General features: G+C 36.7%; 1 protein-coding gene across 1 annotated transcript in view; it reads right to left on the bottom strand.

Moving 5' to 3' along the window:
* The window catches only part of LOC111156551 (tetratricopeptide repeat domain 29), a 230,319-nt gene that overhangs the window by 80,559 nt on the left and 124,124 nt on the right, over positions 1 to 25,636 (bottom strand). The window contains exon 8 of the mRNA XM_022517530.1: positions 14,580 to 14,703. Within this exon, the coding sequence (XP_022373238.1) occupies positions 14,580 to 14,703 (124 nt within the window). The remainder of the gene's footprint in view (positions 1 to 14,579; positions 14,704 to 25,636) is intronic.

Here is a 25,636-nt window from a genome sequence, read left to right as displayed (position 1 = left end):
TATACTTTTAAGACGCTAGGGAATGAAGTTTCCTTTCTTCACTGACTTGTAAATCTCCTTTCCTCTCCCCTTCCCCTCCCTCCTCTCCCCTCCTCTCCTTTCCTTCCTCTCCCTCTTGCTCATACAAAACACATATGCACACACTTTTGAGAAGAGAGAGAATATTATGAGAGAATATTTTATTATAAGTTTTCAAATTATTTTCTCACAACATTTTATGCAGGAGGTGGTAATACAAACACCATTGAAACACCCTATACCATACCCCAGTACAGGCAAAATGCATACTCAACTCCATACATCTCTGTAAAGTCATGGTGTTCAGACAGTGAACTGATTGGATACAAAAGTTGCTGGAAGATGAGGAGGGAAGAAATAGGGCTTGTGTGACAGTTATGTTACATACATAAGCAGTATAATACTATGTTATAGACCCACAGGATGGTTTAGTGAACTCTTTACTCAAATGGTTCATTCCAATTAAACTTACTAATTTAAACACAACCGCTCTATATTTTATCAATAATAATTTTTGTTTGTTGAGATAAAAATTCTTTCTTTTATTTCAAAATGTAAAGCATAGAACTTATATGAGGGTATGGTTACTTAATTAGAAAAAATAAAATGTATCAAAGATTTATATGGTAAGTATATTATATGATTGAGGAACAATGCAAATATTGAAGATGGAAATAAAACTAGTTAATATTTTGGATTGTTCTGCTAAACATCAAAGATATAGGATAAAATAAATGAACATATGTGATTAGACCTTACATTTCTATTTTTAAAAACAGAGAAGTATAAATAATTATTGTTCTAATTATATTTCTGAGCATTAAGCTATTTATTGTCTTACATGAAAGTCTTTTTTTTAAATTTTTTATAAACATATATTTTTATCCCCAGGGGTACAGGTCTGTGAATCGCAAGGTTTACATACTTCACAGCACTCACCATAGCACATACCCTCCCCAATGTCCATAACCCCACCCCCCCAACCCCCCTCCCCCCATCAACCCTCAGTTTGTTTTGTGAGATTAAGAGTCACTTATGGTTTGTCTCCCTCCCAATCCCATCTTGTTTCATTTACTCTTCTCCTACCCCCTTAACCCTCCATGTTACATCTCCTCTCCCTCATATCAGGGAGATCATATGACAGTTGTCTTTCTCAGATTGACTTATTTCGCTAAGCATGATTCCCTCTAGTTCCATCCATGTCGTCGCAAATGGCAAGATTTCATTTCTTTTGATGGCTGCATAGTATTCCATTGTGTATATATACCACATCTTCTTTATCCATTCGTCCGTTGATGGACATCTAGGTTCTTTCCATAGTTTGGCTATTGTAGACATTGCTGCTATAAACATTCGGGTGCACGTGCCCCTTCGGATCACTACGTTTGTATCTTTAGGGTAAATACCCAGTAGTGCAATTGCCGGGTCATAGGGTAGTTCTATTTTCAACATTTTGAGGAACCTCCATGCTGTTTTCCAGAGTGGTTGCACCAGCTTGCATTCCCACCAACAGTGTGGAAGGGTTCCCTTTTCTCCACATCCTCGCCAGCATCTGTCATTTCCTGACTTGTTAATTTTAGCCATTCTGACTGGTGTGAGGTGATATCTCATTGTGGTTTTGATTTGTATTTCCCTGATGCCGAGTGATATGGAGCACTTTTTCATGTGTCTGTTGGCCATCTGGATGTCTTCTTTGCAGAAATGTCTGTTCATGTCTTCTGCCCATTTCTTGATTGGATTATGTGTTCTTTGGGTGTTGAGTTTGCTAAGTTCCTTATAGGTTTTGGACACTAGCCCTTTATCTGATATGTCGTTTGCAAATATCTTCTCCCATTCTGTCAGTTGTCTTTTGGTTTTGTAAACTGTTTCCTTTGCTGTGCAAAAGCTTTTGATCTTGATAAAATCCCAATAGTTCATTTTTGCCCTTGCTTCCCTTGCCTTTGGCGATGTTCCGAGGAAGATGTTGCTGTGGCTGAGGTCGAAGAGGTTGCTGCCTGTGTTCTCCTCAAGGATTTTGATGGATTCCTTTCTCACATTGAGATCCTTCATCCATTTTGAGTCTATTTTCATGTGTGGTGTAAGGAAATGATCCAATTTCATTTTTCTGCATGTGGCTGTCCAATTTTCCCAACACCATTTATTGAAGAGGCTGCCTTTTTTCCATTGGACCTTCTTTCCTGCTTTGTCGAAGATTAGTTGACCATAGAGTTGAGGGTCTATTTCTGGGCTCTCTATTCTGTTCCATTGATCTATGTGTCTGTTTTTGTGCCAGTACCATGCTGTCTTGATGATGACAGCTTTGTAATAGAGCTTGAAGTCCGGAATTGTGATGCCACCAACTTTGGCTTTCTTTTTCAATATTCCTTTGGCTATTTGAGGTCTTTTCTGGTTCCATATAAATTTTAGGATTATTTGTTCCATTTCTTTGAAAAGAATGGATGGTACTTTGATAGGAATTGCATTAAATGTGTAGATTGCTTTAGGTAGCATAGACATTTTCACAATATTTATTCTTCCAATCCAGGAGCATGGAACATTTTTCCATTTCTTTGTGTCTTCCTCAATTTCTTTCATGAGTACTTTATAGTTTTCTGTGTATAGATTCTTAGTCTCTTTGGTTAGGTTTATTCCTAGGTCTCTTATACTTTTGGGTGCAATTGTAAATGGGATTGACTCCTTAATTTCTCTTTCTTCTGTCTTGTTGTTGGTGTAGAGAAATGCAACTGATTTCTGTGCATTGATTTTATATCCTGACACTTTACTGAATTCCTGTACAAGTTCCAGCAGTTTTGGAGTGGAGTCTTTTGGGTTTTCCACATATAGTATCATATCATCTGGGAAGAGTGATAGTTTGACTTCTTCTTTGCCGATTTGGATGCCTTTAATTTCTTTTTGTTGTCTGATTGCTGAGGCTAGGACTTCTAGTACTATGTTGAATAGCAGTGGTGATAACGGACATCCCTGCCGTGTTCCTGACCTTAGCGGAAAAGCTTTCAGTTTTTCTCCATTGAGAATGATATTTGCGGTGGGTTTTTCCTAGATGGCTTTGATAATATGGAGGTATGTGCCCTCTATCCCTACACTTTGAAGAGTTTTGATCAGGAAGGGATGCTGTACTTTGTCAAATGCTTTTTCAGCATCTATGGAGAGTATCATATGGTTCTTGTTCTTTCTTTTATTAATGTGTTGTATCACATTGATTGATTTGCGGATGTTGAACCAAACTTGCAGCCCTGGAATAAATCCCACTTGGTCGTGGTGAATGATCCTTTTAATGTACTGTTGAATCCTATTGGCTAGTATTTTGGTGAGAATTTTTGCATCTGTGTTCATCAAGGATATTGGTCTGTACTTCTCTTTTTTGATGGGATCCTTGTCTGGTTTTGGGATCAAGGTGATGCTGGCCTCATAAAATGAGTTTGGAAGTTTTCCTTCCATTTCTATTTTTTGGAACAGTTTCAGGAGAATAGGAATTAGTTCTTCTTTAAATGTTTGGTAGAATTCCCCCGGGAAGCTGTCTGGCCCTGGGCTTTTGTTTGTTTGGAGATTTTGGATGACTGTTTCAATCTCCTTACCCTCCTATAAGCTTTCTATTTCTTCCTGGTTCAGTTGTGGTAGTTTATATGTCTCTAGGAATGCATCCATTGCTTCCAGATTGTCAAATTTGTTGGCGTAGAGTTGCTCATAGTATGTTCTTATAATTGTCTGTATTTCTTTGGTGTTAGTTGTGATCTCTCCTCTTTCATTCATGGTTTTATTTATTTGGGTCCTTTCTCTTTTCTTTTTGATAAGTCTGCCAGGGGTTTATCAATCTTATTAATTCTTTCAAAGAACCAGCTCCTAGTTTCGTCGATTTGTTCTATTGTTTTTTTGGTTTCTATTTCATTGATTTCTGCTCTGATCTTTATGATTTCTCTTCTCCTGCTGGGTTTAGGGTTTCTTTCTTGTTCTTTCTCCAGCTCCTTTAGGTGTAGGGTTAGGTTGTGTACCTGAGACCTTTCTTGTTTCTTGAGAAAGGCTTGTACCGCTATATATTTTCCTCTCAGGACTGCCTTTGTTGTGTCCCACAGATTTTGAACCGTTGTGTTTTCATTATCATTTGTTTCCATGAATTTTTTCAATTCTTCTTTAATTTCCTGGTTGACCCATTCATTCTTGAGAAGGATGCTGTTTAGTCTCCATGTATTTGGGTTCTTTCCAAATTTCCTCTTGTGATTGAGTTCTAGCTTCAGAGCATTGTGGTCTGAAAATATGCAGGGAATGATCCCAATCTTTTGATACTGGTTGAGACCTGATTTAGGACCGAGGATGTGATCTATTCTGGAGAATGTTCCATGTGCACTAGAGAAGAATGTGTATTCTGTTGCTTTGGGATGAAATGTTCTGAATATATCTGTGATGTCCATCTGGTCCAGTGTGTCATTTAAGGCCTTTATTTCCTTGTTGATCTTTTGCTTGGATGATCTGTCCATTTCAGTGAGGGGAGTGTTAAAGTCCCCTACTATTATTGTATTATTGTTGATATGTTTCTTTGATTTTGTTATTAATTGGTTTATATAGTTGCCTGCGCCCACGTTAGGGGCATAGATATTTAAAATTGTTAGATCTTCTTGTTGGACAGATCCTTTGAGTATGATATAGTGTCCTTCCTCATCTCTTATTATAGTCTTTGGCTTAAAATCCAATTGATCTGATATAAGGATTGCCACTCCTGCTTTCTTCTGATGTCCATTAGCATGGTAAATTCTTTTCCACCCCCTCACTTTAAATCTGGAGGTGTCTTCGGGTTTAAAATGGGTTTCTTGTAGGCAACATATAGATGGGTTTTGTTTTTTTATCCATTCTGATACCCTGTGTCTTTTGATTGGGGCATTTAGCCCATTCACATTCAGGGTAACTATTGAGAGATATGAATTTAGTGCCATTGTATTGCCTGTAAGGTGACTGTTATTGTATATTGTTTCTGTTCCTTTCTGATCTACTACTTTAGGGTCTCTCTTTGCTTAGAGGACCCTTTTCAATATTTCCTGTAGAGCTGGTTTGGTGTTTGCAAATTCTTTCAGTTTTTGTTTGTCCTGGAAGCTTTTAATCTCTCCTTCTATTTTCAATGAAAGCCTAGCTGGATATAGTATTCTTGGCTGCATGTTTTTCTCATTTAGTGCTCTGAATATATCATGCCAGCTCTTTCTGGCCTACCAGGTCTCTGTGGATAAGTCTGCTGCCAATCGAATATTTTTACCATTGTATGTTACAGCCTTCTTTTCCCGGGCTGCTTTCAGGATTTTCTCTTTGTCACTAAGACTTGTAAATTTTACTATTAGGTGACGGGGTGTGGACCTATTCTTATTGATTTTGAGGGGGGTTCTCTGAACCTCCTGGATTTTGATGCTTGTTCCCTTTGCCATATTGGGGAAATTCTCTCCAATAATTCTCTCCAATATACCTTCTGCTCCCCTCTCTCTTTCTTCTGGAATCCCAATTATTCTAATGTTGTTTAGTCTTATGGTGTCACTTATCTCTCGAATTCTGCCCTCGTGGTCTAGTAGCTGTTTGTCCCTCTTTTGCTCAGCTTCTTTATTCTCTGTCATTTGGTCTTCTATATCGCTAATTCTTTCTTCTGCCTCATTTATCCTAGCAGTCAGAGCCTCCATTTTTTATTGCACCTCATTAATAGCTTTTTTGATTTCAACTTGGTTCGATTTTAGTTCTTTTATTTCTCCAGAAAGGGCTTTTATATCTCCCGAGAGGGTTTCTCTAATATCTTCCATGCCTTTTTCGAGCCCGGCTAGAACCTTGAGAATCGTCATTCTGAACTCTAGATCTGACATATTACCAATGTCTGTATTGATTAGGTCCCTAGCCTTTGGTACTGCCTCTTGTTCTTTTTTTTGGGGTGAATTTTTCCCCCTTGTCATTTTGTCCAGATAAGAGTATATGAAGGAGCAAGTAAAATACTAAAAGGGTGGCAACAACCCCAGGAAAATATGCTTTAGCCAAATCAGAAGAGATCCCAAATCGTGAGGGGGGAGAAAGGGGATAAAAAGGTTCAGAAAGAAAGAAAAAAAATTAAAAAAAGAAAACCAATAAGGAAAAAATATAAAAAGGAAAAAATACATATATATATATATTAGAAAACTAGTTAAAAAACGTTACAAAAGAAAAGGGTACAAGTTAAAAAAATTTAGCAGAAGAAGAGAAAAAAAAATTGAAAAAAAAATTAAATTAACTGCAAGGCTAAAGAATCATGGGGAGAAAGCCATGAGTTCCGTGCTTTGCTTTCTCCTCCTCTGGAATTCTGCTGCTCTCTTTGGTATTGAAACTACACTCCTTGTTAGGTGAACTTGGTCCTGGCTGGGTTTCTTGTTGATCTTCTGGGGGAGGGGCCTGTTGTAGTGATTCTCAAGTGTCTTTGCCCCAGGCGGAGTTGCACCGCCCTTATCCGGGGCCGGGCTGAGTAATCCGCTTGGGTTTGCTTTGGGTTTGCTTTCGGGAGCTTTTGTTCCCTGAGCGCTTTCCGTAGAGTTCCGGAGGACAGGAATGAAGATGGCGGCCTCCCAGTCTCTGGCCTGGAGGATCCGAGAGCCCGGGGCCCCACTCCTCAGTGCGCCTTCAGAGAACAGCACCCAATTACTCCTGTCACCCTGGCCTCTGGCCGTGCTCCATGCTGACTGAGCCTGCGACCGGTTCAAGGTAACCCCGAGATTAGAGCTCACTCCTCGGCTCTGTCTCTGTAGCTGGCTTCCCCGTTCTAATACCTGTAAGCTCTGCGACACTCAGACACCCCCGATCCTTCTGTGACCTTGCGGGACCTGAGGCCACGCTGACCCCGCGTGGGCTTCACCCCGGTTAAGCCTCTGGAGTGATGTCCCTCAGCGGAACAGACTTTTAAAAGTCCTGATTTTGTGCTCTGTTGCTCCGCCGCTTGCCGGGAGCCGGCCCCTTCCCCCTCGGTCTATCTTCCCATTGCTTTGGATTCACTTCTCTGCCAGTCCTACCTTTCAGAAAGTGGTTGATTTTCTGTTTCTAGAATTGCTGTTCTTCTCTTTGATCTCCCGTTGGATTTGTAGGTGTTTGCAATCTTTAGATAAGCTGTCTAGCTGATCTCCTGCTACCTGAAGTAGTCTCAGCCTGCTACTTCTCTGCCATCTTGACTTCTCCTCCCAGATGAAAGTCTTAATTATGAAATTAGGGGCCATAAATAAATGGACATACATTTAAATTTCAAGAATTACTTTATATATTATTATGTTAGAATGAACTTATTCATTTATCAGGCAACTACTATGTACGAAGCTCCATGCCAAGCAGTGGGGATTCAGAAGTTAACAGAATTTACTATGCCTAAAATTTATATTAGATCCTCTCTAACAAGTGTTTTTTTTTTCCCCCAAAATAGGAGCATTATAATTATTCATAGCTATTTAATTATAATTATAATTACATATAATTATTCTTCCCACAAATTGAGCTTAGTATTCAATTGTTAGACACAACTGCCATAAAACTGGTATCGATCTACATTTATCTAGTTTAAAACACTATTAAGGAAATACATTAATTCTTCTAAGATGCAAGGATTTTTATACATACCATTTTGGAATGAGATTTCATTACTGTGTATTGTATTGTAGATTTTCAATTCTTAAAGAGCTTAATATCTAAATTTAATCTCTTCTCCAAAGGTTCTGTCCAATGTTCTACAGTTTGATTCTGTTATCAGTTAATCCCTATCCTATTATAAAATTCAGAAGATTCTAATAATTAATCTTGGCAATCTTAAATATGAATTTGAGAATATATAAGTGAATTAATCACTTCACGATTGCCTCTTACTGGAAAAGAAAACTTTGCTTAGTGTTATAAATATCACTGGTAAGCATTTAAGGGACAATTGCGGGACAGGATCTTGATGACATCGTAGACCTTAAAACAAAGCATCCATTATTACACTATAATATAGAATTTTAATGTATTTTTCTGATTCTTACCAGATACTTCTCACTCTATACAATGAGTATGCTCAAAAATAAAAGAACATTTCCTAGTACTAAGGAAAAGCCATTTTTTACACATTTTCTTTACTATTTTAGTCTGGAACTATCACTTTTTTATTTGTGTGTGTGTGGTTTTTTTTAAGATTTTATTTATTTCTTTGAGAGAGAGAATTGACAATGAGCAGGGGAAAGGGACAGAGGGAGATGGAGAAAGAGACTCATTGCTGAGCGGGAGCCTGACAAAGAGTTTGTATCTACTTTTTTTCCCTAAAGCATTCTCATTTTGCTACTTCGTATTAATTCTATATTTTCATCAAGAGATCACATCAGGAGGGTGGGATGGGTGGCCCATCTTCTATGATTATATAGTAAAAGGTAAACAAATTAGAATAAATGATCTCTTAAAGATGTGCTAATGTTAATTATAACAACACTATAATAACTAGAGAAAACAGTTAATTCTAATATTTTTTCCAAATACAGTCTTATAGTTGTGGTCTTATAATAACATTATTTCTTAGAAGTGATTATAAGGAATACAATTAGAATACATTGCATGAATAATATTAAGCAAGAAAAGAGATGATGAGGAAGACTGACCAGTACCAGGAATATTAGATTTGCTTTTAAAGATTCAGTACAAGTTTTCAGAATCATTGTACAAAAATGAAATAGAAGTTTGGAATTCCTAAAGTGAGAGATTCTTACTCTCCTGAGGTAGAAAACTGGTTACAAATTTATTGATTGATTAAAAAAAATTCACATATTTTTGCTCACCACCTCTGTGCCAACTTCTCATTTAGGACCTGGAACAAAATAATAAACAAGGTAGATATGGTCCCTATTCTCATTAAGCTATTCTAGCCAAATTAAACAACACTAAGAAGATATCATAAACAAGAAAACTAGGAGATGAGTGCTATGTGAAATATTAATGTAATGTTAAAGAGTACCCGGTAGCTACTTCTTTTCTTCTTCATATAATTTTTATTTTGGCATGCAGCTTTCAGGACTTCAATGAACAGAAACGGGGAATATGGAGATTTCAGATATTTTGGTTAAGTGGAAGAAAAGGTTTTATTTTTTCAACAAAACAGATACTTCTATTGATTGAATTTTTTGGCTTCTCTCTCAAATGCCTAGAAAGCCCCACAGAATATAGTGGATTAGATTTCATCATTTTAGATTAGAAAATGTGTTTGAGCACTCAAATCACAGAAATGGTAGCTGTGATTAAACAGTTTTCCTCATGAATAACAATAATGCCATCTTATATTACAAAATACAAGTACCTTTTCAAAGCACCTTCATATGCTTTTTAAAATTGAGGTCTAATTGACATTATGTGATAATTATATTGTCATATATATTATATAATGTATTGATAATATATGACATTATATTAGTTTTGGGTATATAACATTATGATTAATATTTGTATATATTACTAAATGATCACCACATTAAGTTTAGTTAACACCACCTCACATAGTTACAAATTTTTTTGTGATGAGAACTTTTAAGAGCTACTCTTGGCAAATTTCAAATATACAATACAGTACTATTAACTGTAATTATCATGCTGTACATTACATTCCCAAGACTTGCTTCTTTTAGAACTGGAAGTTTGTACCTTTGAACTACCTTCACCCATGTGGCTACTTTTAGTCAGTTGCCAAGGGAAGGCCTTTCTGAAGATGTGGCATCTAACTGAGATATGAGGACAATAATTCAGGGATATGAAGCTCAGATTGGGAAGCATTCCATATAGCGTATTCCAGCTAGGGTAAATGTCCTAAGGCAGCAAAAAGCTCCGCATATTTGAAGAACTTCAAAAGTCCATTTGGCTGTGGTGGAGTCGATAAGAAGAGTAAGAAATAAAGTCAGAGATGGGGTGAGTTGGTGTACATCTCACCTAGACTATTTCAGGTTCCCAGAAGAATGGGCAGTAATGGAAGTGTGTTAAGTAGAGAAATAACACAATTTGATTTACATTTAAAAGGACTACTTGGGCATCTGTGTGGAGACTGGATTATATGGGTAAGAACTGGGGAATGGGCTTGAACTTCCTGCAGTAGGGCAGGTGAGAAAACAGTGTCACAAACTGATGGGATGATAGTAGCAGATACAGAGAAGGAGGTGCATCTCAGATATGTTTTGGTGGCATAAAGGTCAGGGTTTGCTTCTGGATTAGATATGGAGCAGGAAGGAGAAAAGAATCAAAGAATACCCAGATTTTTGGTTTGAGCAGCTGGGCTAATGGATAATGATGCCATTTATTCAGAAGGAGAAGATTGGGAGGAAGGAATTCTGTTAAATTTAAGATGTCTAAAGCTAGATTTACAAGCGTGGAGTCCCAAGGAGAGATCAGAGCTGGAGATACAAATTTGGAAGTCTTCAGCATATCTAAGGTCATGAGCCTAGATGAAGCCAGATAGGGGGAGCTCATAGATTGAGAGGTTTGCTTAGAAAATACCTGGGTCATATTCTATCATAGTTGAGCATGAAGTTAATAGGGGAATAGAATTTAAGGAAAAATGATGAGTTCATTTCTAACAGGTTATATGTGAAGTCTAAGTGAAGATGATGGGCAGGCGGTGGGATAGGAGTCTGAAGTTGCAGGGAGTGAGCCGGAGTGTGCTAAGAGGTTAAGTGCTTTTGTATACCCAACATATGCTAGGCATTCAACTAGGCACCACGTACATATTTATATTCCTAATCCTTATATAGTTTTTCAAGGTATCTTGTTATTGACACTTGAAACATGAAGAAACTGAGAATCAAAGAATTCTTGTGCCCAAGGTCACAGTTAATAAGTAGCTGAGTGCAGATTCAAGGGGAAGGGGGCAGGGGACAAAAATCAGTGAGGCTCCTCTTTGTCCTGCAAGTTTCCTTCATGAAAAAGCATAATCGATAGGATGTGATGCAAACAGCTTATAAGATTGTTCAGGTGTATAACTTGAATAAAGGGATCTAATATCATTAGGAAATATCCATAAGCAGCTGAAATAAGAGACATGAAATAATTTCTTGTCAGTATTTTCCTAGGAAATGACTTTGTAGAACTAGAAGGAAATTCAGGATGTCATCAAAGCTATCTCCCTGTTTCAAAAGAATAAGAAGGAAATGGGGCACCTGGGTGGCTGAGTGGGTTAAGCCTCTGCCTTCGGCTCAGGTCATGGTCTCAGGGTCCTGGGATAGAGCCCCGCATCGGGCTCTCTGCTCAGCAGGGAGCCTGCTTCCCTTCCTCTCTCTCTCTGCCTGCTTCTCTGCCTACTTGTGATCTCTGTCTGTCAAATAAATAAATAAAAACTTAAAAAAAATAAGAAGGAAAAATAACTACATTAGATTCTAATAAACTCACTTCGTCATATGTTTTCAAATCATACTCTTGGGAATGATTTAACAACTCAGTCAGCCTGAGAAGTAATCAGTGGATTTTTGACTTGAGGAAGTACCCACAAAGAATCACAGTAATGCACAATAACTGAATGCAACATTAACAATTTTAATAACAAATCAAGTTTTGTTTTGAAGTCTTTGATGTCATAAAATTGTTATAGTATTGTATACTTAAGGGGCACCTGGGTGGTTCAGTCAATTAAGCATCTGACTCTTGATTTTGGCTCAGGTCATGATCTCAGGATCGTTACACTAAGCCCTGCATCAAGCTTTTTACTGGGCGTGGAGCCTGCTTGAGATTCTCTCTCTCCTTTTCCTTCTGCCTCTTCCCCTGTCATGCTTTCTCTCAAAGAAAAACCAAAACAAACCAAAACCAAAAACAAAAACAAAAAACAAAAAAAAAACTATTAAAAATCACTACCCTATTTATCAGTGACATTTATTACATTAAAATATAAAGAGTCACTAAAATGTATGAATGAATTTGTATATTTGAAGGCAAGTATATTTGAAGATAGCATGAATACCTGAAATCCTCCAAATTTTATATTAGAATTGGGACATACTAGTAAAAATTAACTTTTGGTAATTGTCATAGTCTTTGGATAGTATTCATGTCCCCAGCCTTTGGATAGTATTCATGTCTCCAGCCTTTAAGATATTAGACTCTTCTTCAAGACTTAAGAGCCAGAGAATAAAATACAGACTGATGAGATACAAACTCTTGGCAAAAAGCTTAAAAATGCAAATATTAAAATGACCCCTCAGAAGGGTTTATCCTTTTATTTTCCTTATGCTTTCTGTAACTAGGAGAATATACATTGATACTTAATGTTTGTGGTACACTAACACACTGAGTTCTGGGCATTGTTTGGTGGAGGGTAAGGCAATTTGTGTTTTTGGCACTTCTGCTTTGAAGAACAATCCTTTTAACAAGTAAGAATATGTATAACCTAGGAATGCAAATTCTGCTACTACAGGATAAGCTTCCCTTAGACTGCCGGTCTCATAAGGCCATGAGCCTTGTCTGTGTTTCAGCATGGCATCCCAAAAAGGAAACAAGAGCATAAACAAGATCCAGGAGTCACCGGAGTAGAGTTGTACCACAGAGATGGGGCAGCAGAAAGGGCACACAGTGGAGAGAGAGACCTGGAGTGACAGGTACAGGAGGCACAAAGAAAGATGGGAAACAAAGTGGGCAGGATCATAGGGAGAGGAACACTGAGATCAGAAATACAGACCAGAAAGACGGGAGGAGAGAAAAGCAAGGTGTGCAGGGGAGGAGAAAAGGAGGAGAGTGACAGTCAAGAGCAAAAGGGGATTTAATGATCGTGGGTAATAGGAGAGAGGAAGTACGTGAGAGAGGAGGTGTAATAAGAAATCAGATACCCTGTTTAAAAGCATATTTCCCATAGCAGGAACTATGGTAGTTTCATTCATTCGGATTAATTTAAAACTCTGTTTCCTTTGGAAAAAAAAAAAAAAAAGCCTATGCTGAGTGAAATAAGTCAAGCAGAGAGAGTCTGTTATCATATGGTTTCACTTATTTGTGGAGCATAAGGAATAACACAGAGGACATTAGGAGGAGAGGAGAAATGAGTTGGGGGAAATCGGAGGGGAGATGAACCATGAAAGACTGTGGACTCCGGGAAACAAACTGAGGGTTTTGGAGGGGAGGGATGTGGGGGTTGGGTAAGCCTGGTGGTGGGAATCAAGGAGGGCACGTATTGCATGGAGCACTGGGCGTGGTGCTTAAACAATGAATTCTGGAATACTGAAAAAAATAAAATAAAAATTTTAAAAAGACTAAATAATTCTGAAATCATCAAAAAGTCAATTACCTGCCAAATAAAAGACTGTAGTGATTAAGAGCATGGGTTTGAATACCACTGCCACCTAGAAACGTGGAGGCCTGGGGTAGGTTACTTAAATCCTCTGAGCCTCAGGGAAAAGGGGGATTGTATGATACCCCATCAAGGTGTGCCAAATAATAACGGCTTATCTAGTTGGCACTTGCTTCCCCTGCCAGGTGCTATTCTCTAACTGCTCTACATTCATTAACTCAATACTCACTACAACCTTATAAGGGGAGAAAATTGAGGCACATAGAAGGTAAGTTGTCCTAGGCTACAGATCTTATTACAAGTGAAAGAAGTAGGCTTTTCACCTACTAAACCTGAGTTTAGTCTCAGATTTAGTACCTTTAATCAATACGTATACAACGTCTCATTAAAGACTAAGATAAGGTATAGAAACAGTTTAAGAATGAAACTGTCCTCAAAAATGATAGATCCTATCATTATCAAAACAGCAATTATAACTAGAGAAAAAAAGCCTCTTTTATAGTGTTTCTTGAAGAACGATCTGGGTGGACGCCTGGGTGGCTCAGTGGGTTAAAGCCTCTTGCCTTCAGCTCAGGTCGTGATCCCAGGGTCCTGGGATCGAGCCCCATGTCGGGCTCTCTGCTCAGCGGGGAGCCTGCTTCCTCCTCTCTCTCCCTGCCTGCCTCTCTGACTACTTGTAATCTCTGTCTATAAAATAAATAAATAAAATCTAAAAAAAAAAAAGAAAGATCTGGGTAATAAGAGCTAAACTCAGGAAAAATCAATCAAAAGATCAATGTGTTATGACCAATTCATTTCACTAGTAATGGTCTCTTGAATAAGATACTTTTATTTTGGACCTTCTCTTCTTTCTCTTTTCTTTCACATAACCAGTCTGATGTTAGAATTCCATATTTCCTTCAGAATTACTCTTGGGATTGTCCTTTCTTCTCCTGAAGAACCTAGCAGGCCCATCACTGCTGAATTAATAAAACGAGAATTTGAAGCAAGGGAGATGAATGTTAGCGTCAGCAGATAAGAGCCAACCATTATAATGATATTCTTTGAATTGAAATGTTTTAATTGCTCTTCAAATCCAAAACCACTTAGAATCTTCACTGGCTGTGAAGACATGAATCAGTTTTAGCAGCTTGCGGTGACTGTGCCCAAGATGGCACTCAGGTCCTGGAAAAAGAGGAAGTAACTACCCTGTGCATTAACCAAACTCTGCGGTCCTGGGGTCATTCTGCATAACATATTATGGGAAGGTGAGAGACAAATGGGAATAGAATTTTAAAACTCTGAGAATTTCTCCCTACAAGAATGAAACACATATACTCACTTTTTCATTGTAGATATCCCCAAGCATTGTACTTGCTTTCACAACATCTAGTCTTTGAAAATTGTTTCCTGCAATTTTCACAACTTTTTTCAAGTATTTAATTGCTTCTAACATCTCTCCTTGGCTGGAAAAAATAAAACGGGAAATTATTAGAGTATCATCTCATTTAATGTCACCATAAAGAGGAGAGATTTTGTGTCTTTGCTTTAGAAAGTGCAAAATGGTTCAGGATAATGAAATGTGAAAGGCAAATTTTAAAAAACAGGTGGCTTTTCTTTGTTGGAGCATACAGTGAGTTAAAACTTAAACCTTTAGACCCTCTTGTATGACTGGTGGGATTGTAAAATGGTGCACATGCTTTGGAAAACCAACTTGTCAAATCCTCAAAAATTCTGATATACAGTTACCATATGACCCAGCAATTCCACTCCGATATCTATCTATCTATCTATCTATCTATCTATCTACAAGAGAAATAAAAATATTATGTCCATACAAAACTTGTACACAAATGTTCACAGCAACAGTATTTATAGCAGCCAAAAAGTGGAAACAAATCCAATGCTGATCAAATGAAAGAATGAGCACAATGTGGTCTATCCATACAATGGAACATTACTCTGCTGTAAAACAGAATGAAGTTTGGTGATCTCTCTCTCTCAAATAAATAAACAAAATTAAAAAAAAAAAGATTAAAAAAAAAACCCTTCAAAACATGTTAAATGAAAGAAGCCAGTCACAAAAAACCACATATGTTATAATTCCATTTACATAAAGTGTCCAGAATATGCAAATCCATAGAAACAGAAAGTACAGTGGTTACCAAAGGCTGGAGAGAACAGTGCATGGAGAACAGCTGCTAAGAAGTATGGGGTTTCTTTTTGGAGTGACAAATATGATTCGACTTAAATTGTGGTGATGGTGGTACAACTCTGTGAATATAACTAAAAACTACTGAATTGTAGACTTCAAAATGGTGAATATATGGTATATGAATTCTATCTCAATGAAGCTGTCATTTTTAAAACCTCTGAAAAGGCTGAAATTTTCCACACTTTGCAAATGAAGACAGTCCTTTGTGAGGAGGCAATATGTGCTGGAGTTATTAGAACAAATATGATGAAAATGGAGTATTTAGAATTCCCCCAACCAGGACTCCAAAGAATGAGAGAGAGATACAGCCCCCAGATGGAAGGGCCTGGCTTCTGGAACCATCTGGCAAACTGCAAGACTTTATATAAGGAAGAAATAAGATTTCATTATATACTACTGAGATTTTGGGGATTGTTACAGAAACTGCAATTACCAAAACTAGCTAAAACAAGTTTGGCTATTTTTTTTTTTCCCTCATAAAGAATTGAGGGGCACATCATTTTATTTTATCTTTTTATTAAAAATATTTCTGAATTTATTTTTTAAACTTTATTTTATTTTTTCAGTGTTTCAAGATTCATTGTTTATGCATCATACCCATACTCCATGCAATACGTTCCCTCAACAATACCCACCACCAGGCTCACCCAACCCCCCACACCCCTCCCCTCCAAACCCCTCAGTTTGCTTCTCAGAGCAAATCTCCTCCGATTTCTCCCAACACCTTTCTCCTCTCCTTCTCCCAATGTCCTCTGTGTTATTCCTTATGCTCCACAAGTAAGTGAAACCATATGATAATTGAGTCTCTCTGCTTGGCTTATTTCACTCAGCATAATCTCCTCCAGTCCCGTCCATGTTGATACAAAAGTTGGGTATTCATCCTTTCTGATGGAGGCATGATATTCCATTTTATATATGGACCATATCTTCTTTATCCATTCGTCTGTTGAAGGGCATCTTGGCTCTTCCCATTAACAAGACAGTAAACAACAAGTGTTGGAGAGGTTGTGGAGAAAGGGGAAACTTCTTACACTGTTGGTGGGAATGCAAGTTGGTGCAGCCACTTTGGAAAACAGTGTGGAGATTCCTTAAGAAATTAAAAATAGAGCTATCGTATGACCCTGCACTTGCACTACTGGGTATTTACCCCAAAGATACAGATGTAGTGAAAAGGAGGGCCATCAGTATCCCAATGTTCATAGCAGCAAGGAGAGCATCATTTTAAAGATTTCAATGAATTATATTCAGAAACTTCTATCATTTGAATTCTGCTGTCATTTTATAAATCTGAGTCCCAAATACTCATCAGTTTTTCATGATCTGAATGCCACTTCAAATATATACAAATTTTAGTTTTATAAGAGCAAGAGCTAAACAGAAAGGGGAGGGGGGAGTGGAAAGACTCTAAAAATCTCTCCAAAGGACATAATTATTTGAAATTTGAAAGCAAGTCTAAGGAGACATCAGTTGTAGTGATGTCCTATGTGAAGAATGCTTAGGGACCCACAGAGAGACACACTCTCATAAGGGCAAACGAGATTAAGAACCAAGATAAAAAATATTTGTGCAACCAGAGAGACAGTAATTTTTGAAAACAGCTATATTTAAGGTATAATAATACCGTGACTGATTTTGTACAGGAGGCTGAAGCCAAAGTCCAGCTCAAGGGATATTTGGCTGCTGATTCAGGGACATGCCATAAACAAAATTCAGTAGACCTCTGACTCTCTGGATTTTATTTTTTTTCCCAATTCCTAACAGAATGGTGAATGTAAGATTATATGAAATTCTATTGTTAAATCATATCAGAACCACTGAAAATTTGTATTAATGTGGCAAAATCCAGAATTTAGAGATTTTAAAATAACCAAAAACTTACAATTATAATCTTCAATTAACTATGATAAAGGAGAAACTCTTATTTCTCCATGTCTCTGAACCCCTAGGATTTCCCTTTGTTTTCAGAGGCCAGAAGTTCCCAGTGAATACCTATGCCATGAATCAGTAATTCACAGGGTGAAATTCTGAAATGCAGAGGTCATTTTGCAATTGAGCTGCTCCTCACATGGGCATTTCTCACTTTAAACTGCAAGGACTTACTCAGAGGAGCTCCGGATATAGGGTAATAAATGTGGCATATACAGAAGCTTTGCTACAAACCTTTCCTCATGTTTTAATATTTCTGAAATCAGGATGACTTACAACAGGTAGGCATCTTATAATCATTGTCAGGTGGGGAACAGTCAGGTCATAGTTGTTGCTGTAGAAACGGATTAGGTTTATAGTCCTGGACATGAAGCAACAATTGCAATGCCTTGATACTTCTGTTAACAACTATTTAAAGATAATTTCAGAAAGGGATAGGAGTACTGGTTGTTTTCTGAAAACCTTTCTGAAATCTTCTGAAAGTTAAGAAAATGCCAACTTCAAAATGGGTAAGCTGAATGTCCATGACTTGGAAAAAAATACTGGAGATGATACTGGAGCACTATTTTAAGAAAGACCATAGTACCAATGTTCTTGGTAACACACAAAAGTGTGTGGTAACACCAAAAAAAAAAAGTTTGGGGAAAAAAATACTGACAATTCTGATTTAAAAGTGATTCAGAAGAATTGGACTTGGAATGCAAATATGTTTGAGGTGTATAATCAGTTTGTATTTTTTTATATGAATGCTTAAGAGTAATGAAAATATGTGTGTAAATGAGCCTAAAATAGCTCTTTTATTAAGTAGAAAAACAAAATTCAAAGCAATAAAAGTTATTATGTTATAGTTTAGTTAGAATTTTGGGGAGGTAGTATGTAAGGTACATTGTCCAGTAGAAATACTCTTAGATTCAATGAAATCTAAAAATAAAGTTACTTTTTCAGTATAATGGACTTCTTCATTATAATAGGTAGTTCATAAGCTAGTAAATTTTTTATTAAAATCTTCTAGGAAGTTTAAAATTCACATTGAATTTATATATACATGATATGTAACTAGAACATTATGAGCACAACTCTAAAACTGGTCTAATTACTTAATAGTTATAATAAATCTCTACATGTATTTATCCATTTTATTTAATTTTATGCAAAAACAAAAACATCTAAATTTTTGTCCTTGTGTTTATGTCATATGTATATAATCATAAAGCAATCATATATTCAACAGCCTTGTTTATATAGTGGGCATCAAAATATCAACATTTCTAACCTTAAAAATTTACTTGCAAAATGGCATTCCTTTACTTGGCTGCAGTGAAAATGGAAAAATTTAATATTCACCTAAAATCTCTGAGCAAATAGAACTCAACATAGAATATTTTTTTCGCTGAATGTCTATAATAGATGACTAATGAACTATATTATTACTACATGCAATAAACAGTTGAGAAAGCACTTCTTGAAAAAGTAATATAAATAGTAATATTTGATTTTCAGTAGCAATAATTTATTTTTATTTAAATTCAGTTAGCCAACATATAGTACATCATTAGTTTCAGATGTAGAGTTCAATAATTCATCAGTTGCATATAACACCCAGTGATCATCACTTCATTGCCCTCCTTAATGCCCATTGCCCAATTACCCATTCTTCTACCCACCCCCACTCCAGTAACTCTCAATTTGTTTCCTATAGTTAAGAATCTCTAGTGGTTTTTCTCCTTCTCTGATGACTCCCCTATGATCCTCTGGGCTGTTTCTTATATTCCACATATGAATGAAACCATATGATAGTTGTCTTTCTCTGACTAACTTATTTCACCCAGCATAATACCCTCCAGTTCCATCCACATCAATGTAAATGGTAAGTAGTCATCCTTTCTGGTGGCTGAGTAATATTCCAGTGTATATATATACTACACCTTCCTCATCCATTCATCTGAGGATGGACATCTTGGTTTTTCCCACTATTTGGCTATTGTGGACATTGCTGCTATAAACATTGGGGCGCAGGTGTCCCTTCAGATCAATACATTTGTACCTTTGGGATAAATACATAGTAGTGCAAGTCCTAGGGTAACTTCTTGAGGAACCTCCATACTGTTTTCCAGAGTGACTGTACCAGCTTGCATTCCCACCAACAGTGGTAAGAGGGTTCCCCTTTCTCAGTGGCAAGAGTTTAAGACCTTTTTTTTACATCAGAAATGGTCAGTGTATGGAATAAATTTATGCAAAAATATTTTAATAAGTTTAGAATATTCATAAAATAATCCCACGAATGGGCTGAGTGTGTCAGAATCACTAGTGGGTAAATTAAAAATTATTTGGCTATTGTACAAAATTAATTAGCGTTACTAGGAAATTATGTGTACAACCACGGTGAAGAGTTATCTAAGATTAGAACTTATATTCAACTTGGAAATAATGTCCACCTGCCTTGTTATTTCTATTCTTAATTATTCTTGGGTATCATTGTCATGCAATATTATATTAGTTTTGGGCTTACAATGTGATGATTCAACACTTGTCTCCACTGTGAAATAATCACCACCATAAGTCTAGTCACCATCTGTCTCCATAAAAAAGATACAATTTTTTTTTCTTTTGATGAACACTTTCAAGATCCATTCTCCCTTAGCAGCCTTCAAGTATGCTCAACGCCACTGATTGGAGTTGCTCTGCGGCACATCACATCCCCATGATCTATTCACTTCACAACTGGAAGTCTGTACCACCCGACCCTGTTCATCCCTTACACTCAACCCCTAACACCCCTTCTCCCTGGCAACTGCCAATCTTTTCATACACATGAGTTTCATTTTGCTTTGTTTGTTTGTACAGTTTTTTTCAGATTCTGCATATAAGTGGCCGCTTAAGTATTTATCTTTCTCTGGCAGACTTATTTTACTTAGCTTAATACTGTTAAAGTTCACCATGTTGTCCCAAATGGCAAGGTTTTATTCTTTTTTTTTTTATGGCTGAGTACAATTCATACACACACACACAACTATATCTTGCTCATTCTTCCTATTGATGGAAACAGGTTATTTCCATATATTGGCTACTATAAATAATGCTGCAGTGAACACAGGGTGCATATACCTTTTCATGTTAGTGTTTTCATTTTCTTCAGATAAATATCTAGAAGTGGAATTGCTGGATCATTTAGTTCTACTTTCAATTTTTTGAGGAAACTCCATACTGTTTTCCACAGTGGCTGCACCAATTTATATTCCCACTATCAGTGCACAAGAGTTCCCCTCTCCATGCCCTTGCCAACATTTGTTTGTTGTCTTTATGATAACAGCCATTTGAGTAGGTGAGAGGTGATACCTCATTAAGGTTTTGATTTGCATTTCTCTGATGATTAGTGATATTGAGCATGGCCTATTGGCCATGTATATGTCTTCTTTGGAAAAATGACTGTTCAGATCCTCTGCCCATTTTTTAATTAGATTGTTTGGTTTGTTTGTTTATTTATTTATTTATTTATTGCTATTGCATTATGTGTGTTTATTTATTTTGGATATTAACTCCTTATCAGATATATGATGTGCAAATGTTCTATTTCAGTAGGTTGCCTGCATGTTTTGTTGATAATTTGTTTTGCTGTACAGAAGAAACTTTATTTTGATGTAGTCCCCCTTAATTATTTCTGCTTTTATGCCTTTGTTTTTGGAATTAGATCCAGAAAAAAATCACCAAGACATACATCAAAGAGCTTAGGGCCTACCTTCTCAGGGTTTTATGATTTCAGGTTTTACATTTGTCTTTAATCCATTTTGAGTTAATTTTTTCTGTATGGTGTAAAATAGTAGTATAGCTTCATTCTTTTGCATGTAGCTGTCCAGTTCACCTAACCATTTATTAAAGAAGCTATCCCTTTCCCATTGTATATTCTTGGCTCTTCTTTTGTAAATAAATTGACCATATATATATATATGTGGGTTTATTTCTGGACTCTCTATTCTGTTCCACTGATCTATGTGTCTATTTCTATGCCAATACTGTACTGTTTTTGTTTTGTTTTAAAGATTTTATTTATTTATTTGACACAGAAAGAGAGCACAAGTAGGCAGAGCATAGATAGAGGGAGAGGGAGAAGCAGGCTCCCTGCTGAGCTGAGAGCCCAATGCAGGGCTTGATCCCAGGATCCTGGGATCATGACCTGAGCCAAAGGCAGACACCCAACCAACTGAGCCACTGAGACTCCCTGTTTTTATTTTTTTAAAAGATTTTATTTATTTGAGACAAATAGAGAGTGAGAGAGTGAGCACAAGCAGTGGGGAGGGAATGAGCAGGGAGTCTGGTGTGGGGCTCGATCCCAGGACCCTGAGATCATGACCTGAGCCAAGGATGATGCCCAACCAGCTGAGCCACCCAAGCACCTCCATACTATTTTGATTATTATATATTGATTGATTGAAAGATTTTATTTATTTATTTGAGAGAAACAGAGATAGCGGCAGAGACAATGAAAGAAAGAGAGCACAGTGGAAAGAGAGGGAGAAGCAGGCTCCCCAGTGAGCAGGAAGCTTGATGCAGAGCTCTATGAAGGGCTCAATCCCAGGACCGTGGGATCATGACCTGAGCTGAAGGCAGAATTTAACCAACTGAGCCACCCCAGGTCCACCGATTATTATAGATTTATAATACAATTTGAAATTAGGGAGCATGATGACTCCAGCTTTGTTTTTCTTTCTCAAGATTGCTTTGACTATTCAAGGTCTTTTGTGGTTCCATATACATTTTATGATTGTTCTAGTTCTGTGGAAAATCCCACTCAGATTTTGATAGGGATTGCAGTAAACATGTAGACTGCATTGGGAAGTATGGACATTTTAACAGTATTAATTCTTCCAATCCATGAACACAGAATATCTTTCCATTTATTTGTGTTTATTTCATTAATGTCATATTTTTCAGTGTACAGGCCTTTCTACCTCCTTGGTTAAATTTAATCCTAGATATTTTATTCTTTTTGATGCCATTATAGATGGGATTTTTTCCTTTTTTCTTTTAAAAAGGTTTTTTTTGTTTTTTTTTTTTTTTTTGAGAGAGAGCAAGTGAGTGGGGGAGGGGCAGAAGGAGAGAATCTTTCAAGCAGACTCCCTGCTGAGCACAGGACCCAATGTGGGGCTTGATCCCATGATCCATGAGCTCCTGACCTGAGCTGAAACCAAGAGTCAGATGCTTAATCAACTGAGCCACCCAGATGCCCTGGGACTGTTTTCTTAATTATTCTTTCTAATAGATTGTTGTTAGTGTATAGGAATGCAACAAATTTTCTTTTATTAATTTATATGCTAAAACTTTACTGAATTCATTTATTATTTCTAATAGTTTTTTGGTGGAGTCTTCAGGATTTTCTGTATATTAAGTCATGTTGTCCACAAATAGTGTTTTACCTCTTTTTTCCAGTTTGGATAGCTTCATTTCTTTTTCTTGCCCAGTTGCTGTGGCTAGGACTGCCAATACTATGTTAAATAAAAGTGGTGAGAATGGGAATCCTTGTCTTGTTCCTGATTTTAGAGGAAAAGTTTTCAGCTTTTCACTATTGAATATAAAATTAGCTGTGGCCTTGTCATATATGGTCTTTACTATGTTTGACATTCATTCCCTCTCTATCCTTACTTCCTTGAGAGTTTTTATCATAAATGGATGTTGAATTTTGTCAAATGCTTTTTTCTGCATCTATTGAGATGATTATATGATTTTTATCCTACATTTTGTTAATATGGTGTATCATGTTGATTTTTTTGACTTCCCCTTTAATTTCTCCTGTCCTTGACCCACTGGCTGTTCAGTAGCATGTTGTTTAATCTCTCTATATTTGTGATCTTTCCGTTTTTTTTTTCCTTTGCAATTCATTTCTGGTTCATACCATTGTAGTCAGAAAAGAGGTTTTATTTGATTTCAATGTTCTTAAATTTATTGAGACTTGTTTTGTGCTATAACATATGATCTGTTGTGAAGACTATTCCCTGTGCATTTGAGAGGAATGTCTATTCTGCTGCTTTTTATGGAATGTTCTGTGTATATCTATTATGTGCAACTGGTCTAATGTGTCACTTAAGGATGATGTTTCCTTATTGATTTTCTATCTGAGTGATCTATTTTTTGATGTAAATGGGGTAATAAAATCCTCTATTTTTGTTGCAATGCTCTCAATTTCTTCCCTTAGATCTTTTAATATTTGCTTTAGGTATTTAGGTGCTCCTATATTAGGAGCATAAATATTTACAAATGTCATATCTTCCTGTGGGATTGATCCCTTCATCATTATGTAATTCCCTTCTTTGTCTTTATTACAGTGTTTGTTTTAAAGCTTATTTTGTCAAATGTAAGTTTAGCTACCCCAGCTTTCTTTTGGTTTCCAGTTGTATGAAACATTTTTTTATCCCTTCACTTTCAGTCTAAGTTTATCCTTACATCTAAAGTGAGTCTCTTATAAGCAGCATATAGATGGGTCTTTATTTTTTTATTATTCATTTAGCAACATTGTGTCTTTTGATTGGAGAATTTAGTTCATTTACAACTAAAGTAATTATTGACAGGTATGTGCTTATTGCCATTTTTTAAATTGTTTTCTGGCTGCTTTGTAGTTCCTCAGTATTCCTGTCTTCTTCTTTTGCTCTCTTCCCTGGTGGTTTGATGACTTTCTTTAGTGTAATGCTTAGATTCCTTTCTTATTATCTTTTGTGTATCTACTATAGGTTTTTGCTTTATGGTTACCATGAGGGCCACATAAAACAGCTTATATATCTAACACTTTATTTTAAGTTAATAGCAACTTAAGTTTGAACACATTCTAAAACGCTACATTTTTACTGCCTCCCACTCCACCTCTTAGTTTTTGATGTCATATTTTACATCTTTTTATTTTTTGTATTCCTTAACTAATAGTTATTTTTACTAGTTTTGTCTTTTAACCTTTGTAAGAGTTTTATCAGTGACTAACCCGTTACCTTTACTATATATTTACCTTTACCAATGAGATTTATACTTTAATATGTTTGCTTGTTACTAATTCATGCTTTTTTTTTCTTTTAGCTTAAAGTAGTTCCTTTAACATTTTTTTGAATATGTAATATACGTTTTTTATTTAATTTCTTTTCAGTGTAACAGAATTCATTGTTTTTTCGCCACACCCAGTGTTCCATACAATAGGTGCCCTCCATAATACCCACCACCAGGCTCCCCCAATCTCTCACCCCCACCCCTTCAAAACCCTCAGATTGTTTTTCAGAGTCCATGGTTCATCTCCCCCTTCAACTTCCCTCAACTCTCTTCTCCTCTCCATCTCCCCATGTCCTCCGTGTTGAATATGTAATGTAAGTTTTTTTTCTTTCATTTTGAAGTATTTTAATGTGAGTATGATAATTTCCAACTGCTACAACATTTCTTTTAAAGTCGGTTTGTGTTGATGAACTTCTCTAGCTTTTACTTGTCGGGAAACCTTTGTATCTCTCTTTCAATTCAAAATGATAACCTTGCTGGGTGGAATATTTTTGGCTGCAAATTTTTTCCTTTCAGCTTTGAATATATTATTAGCTTTCTTCTCACCTGCAAAGATTCTGTTGAAAAATCTACTGATAGTCTTTGGGGTTTTCCTTGTAGGTAACAACTTGCTTTTCTTGTCCTCCTTTTAAAATTCTCCCTTTATCTTTAACTTTTGATATTTTAATTGTAATGTATTTTGGTGTGGATATTTTGGGTTCGTCTTACTTGAATCTATCTGGGATTCCGGGATACTGGATGTCTGCTTTCCGCCCCCAGGCTAGGTAAGTTTTCAGAAATTTATTTCTTTTCTTTTTTTTTTTAATTTTTTTATTTTCAGCATAACAATATTCATTGTTTTTGCACCACACCCAGTGCTCCATGCAATCCGTGCCCTCTCTAATACCCACCACCTGGTTCCCCCAACCTCCCACCCCCCGCCCCTTCAAAACCCTCAGATTGTTTTTCAGAGTCCATAGTCTCTCATGGTTCACCTCCCCTTCCAATTTCCCCCAACTCCTTTCTCCTCTCTAACTCCCCTTGACCTCCATGCTATTTGTTATGCTCCACAAATAAGTGAAACCATATGATAATTGACTCTCTCTGCTTGACTTATTTCACTCAGTATCATCTCTTCCAGTCCCGTCCATGTTGCTACAAAAGTTGGGTATTCATCCTTTCTGATGGAGGCCTAATACTCCATAGTGTATATGGACCACATCTTCCTTATCCATTCGTCTGTTGAAGGGCATCTT

This window comes from Enhydra lutris, unplaced genomic scaffold (genome assembly GCF_002288905.1).
Source record: "Enhydra lutris kenyoni isolate GAN:26980312 unplaced genomic scaffold, ASM228890v2 scaffoldscaffold3, whole genome shotgun sequence".
NCBI classification, from domain to species: domain Eukaryota; kingdom Metazoa; phylum Chordata; class Mammalia; order Carnivora; family Mustelidae; genus Enhydra; species Enhydra lutris.
Note: the sequence above shows the minus strand (reverse complement) of the source record. Positions and strands in the feature narration are given on the sequence as shown.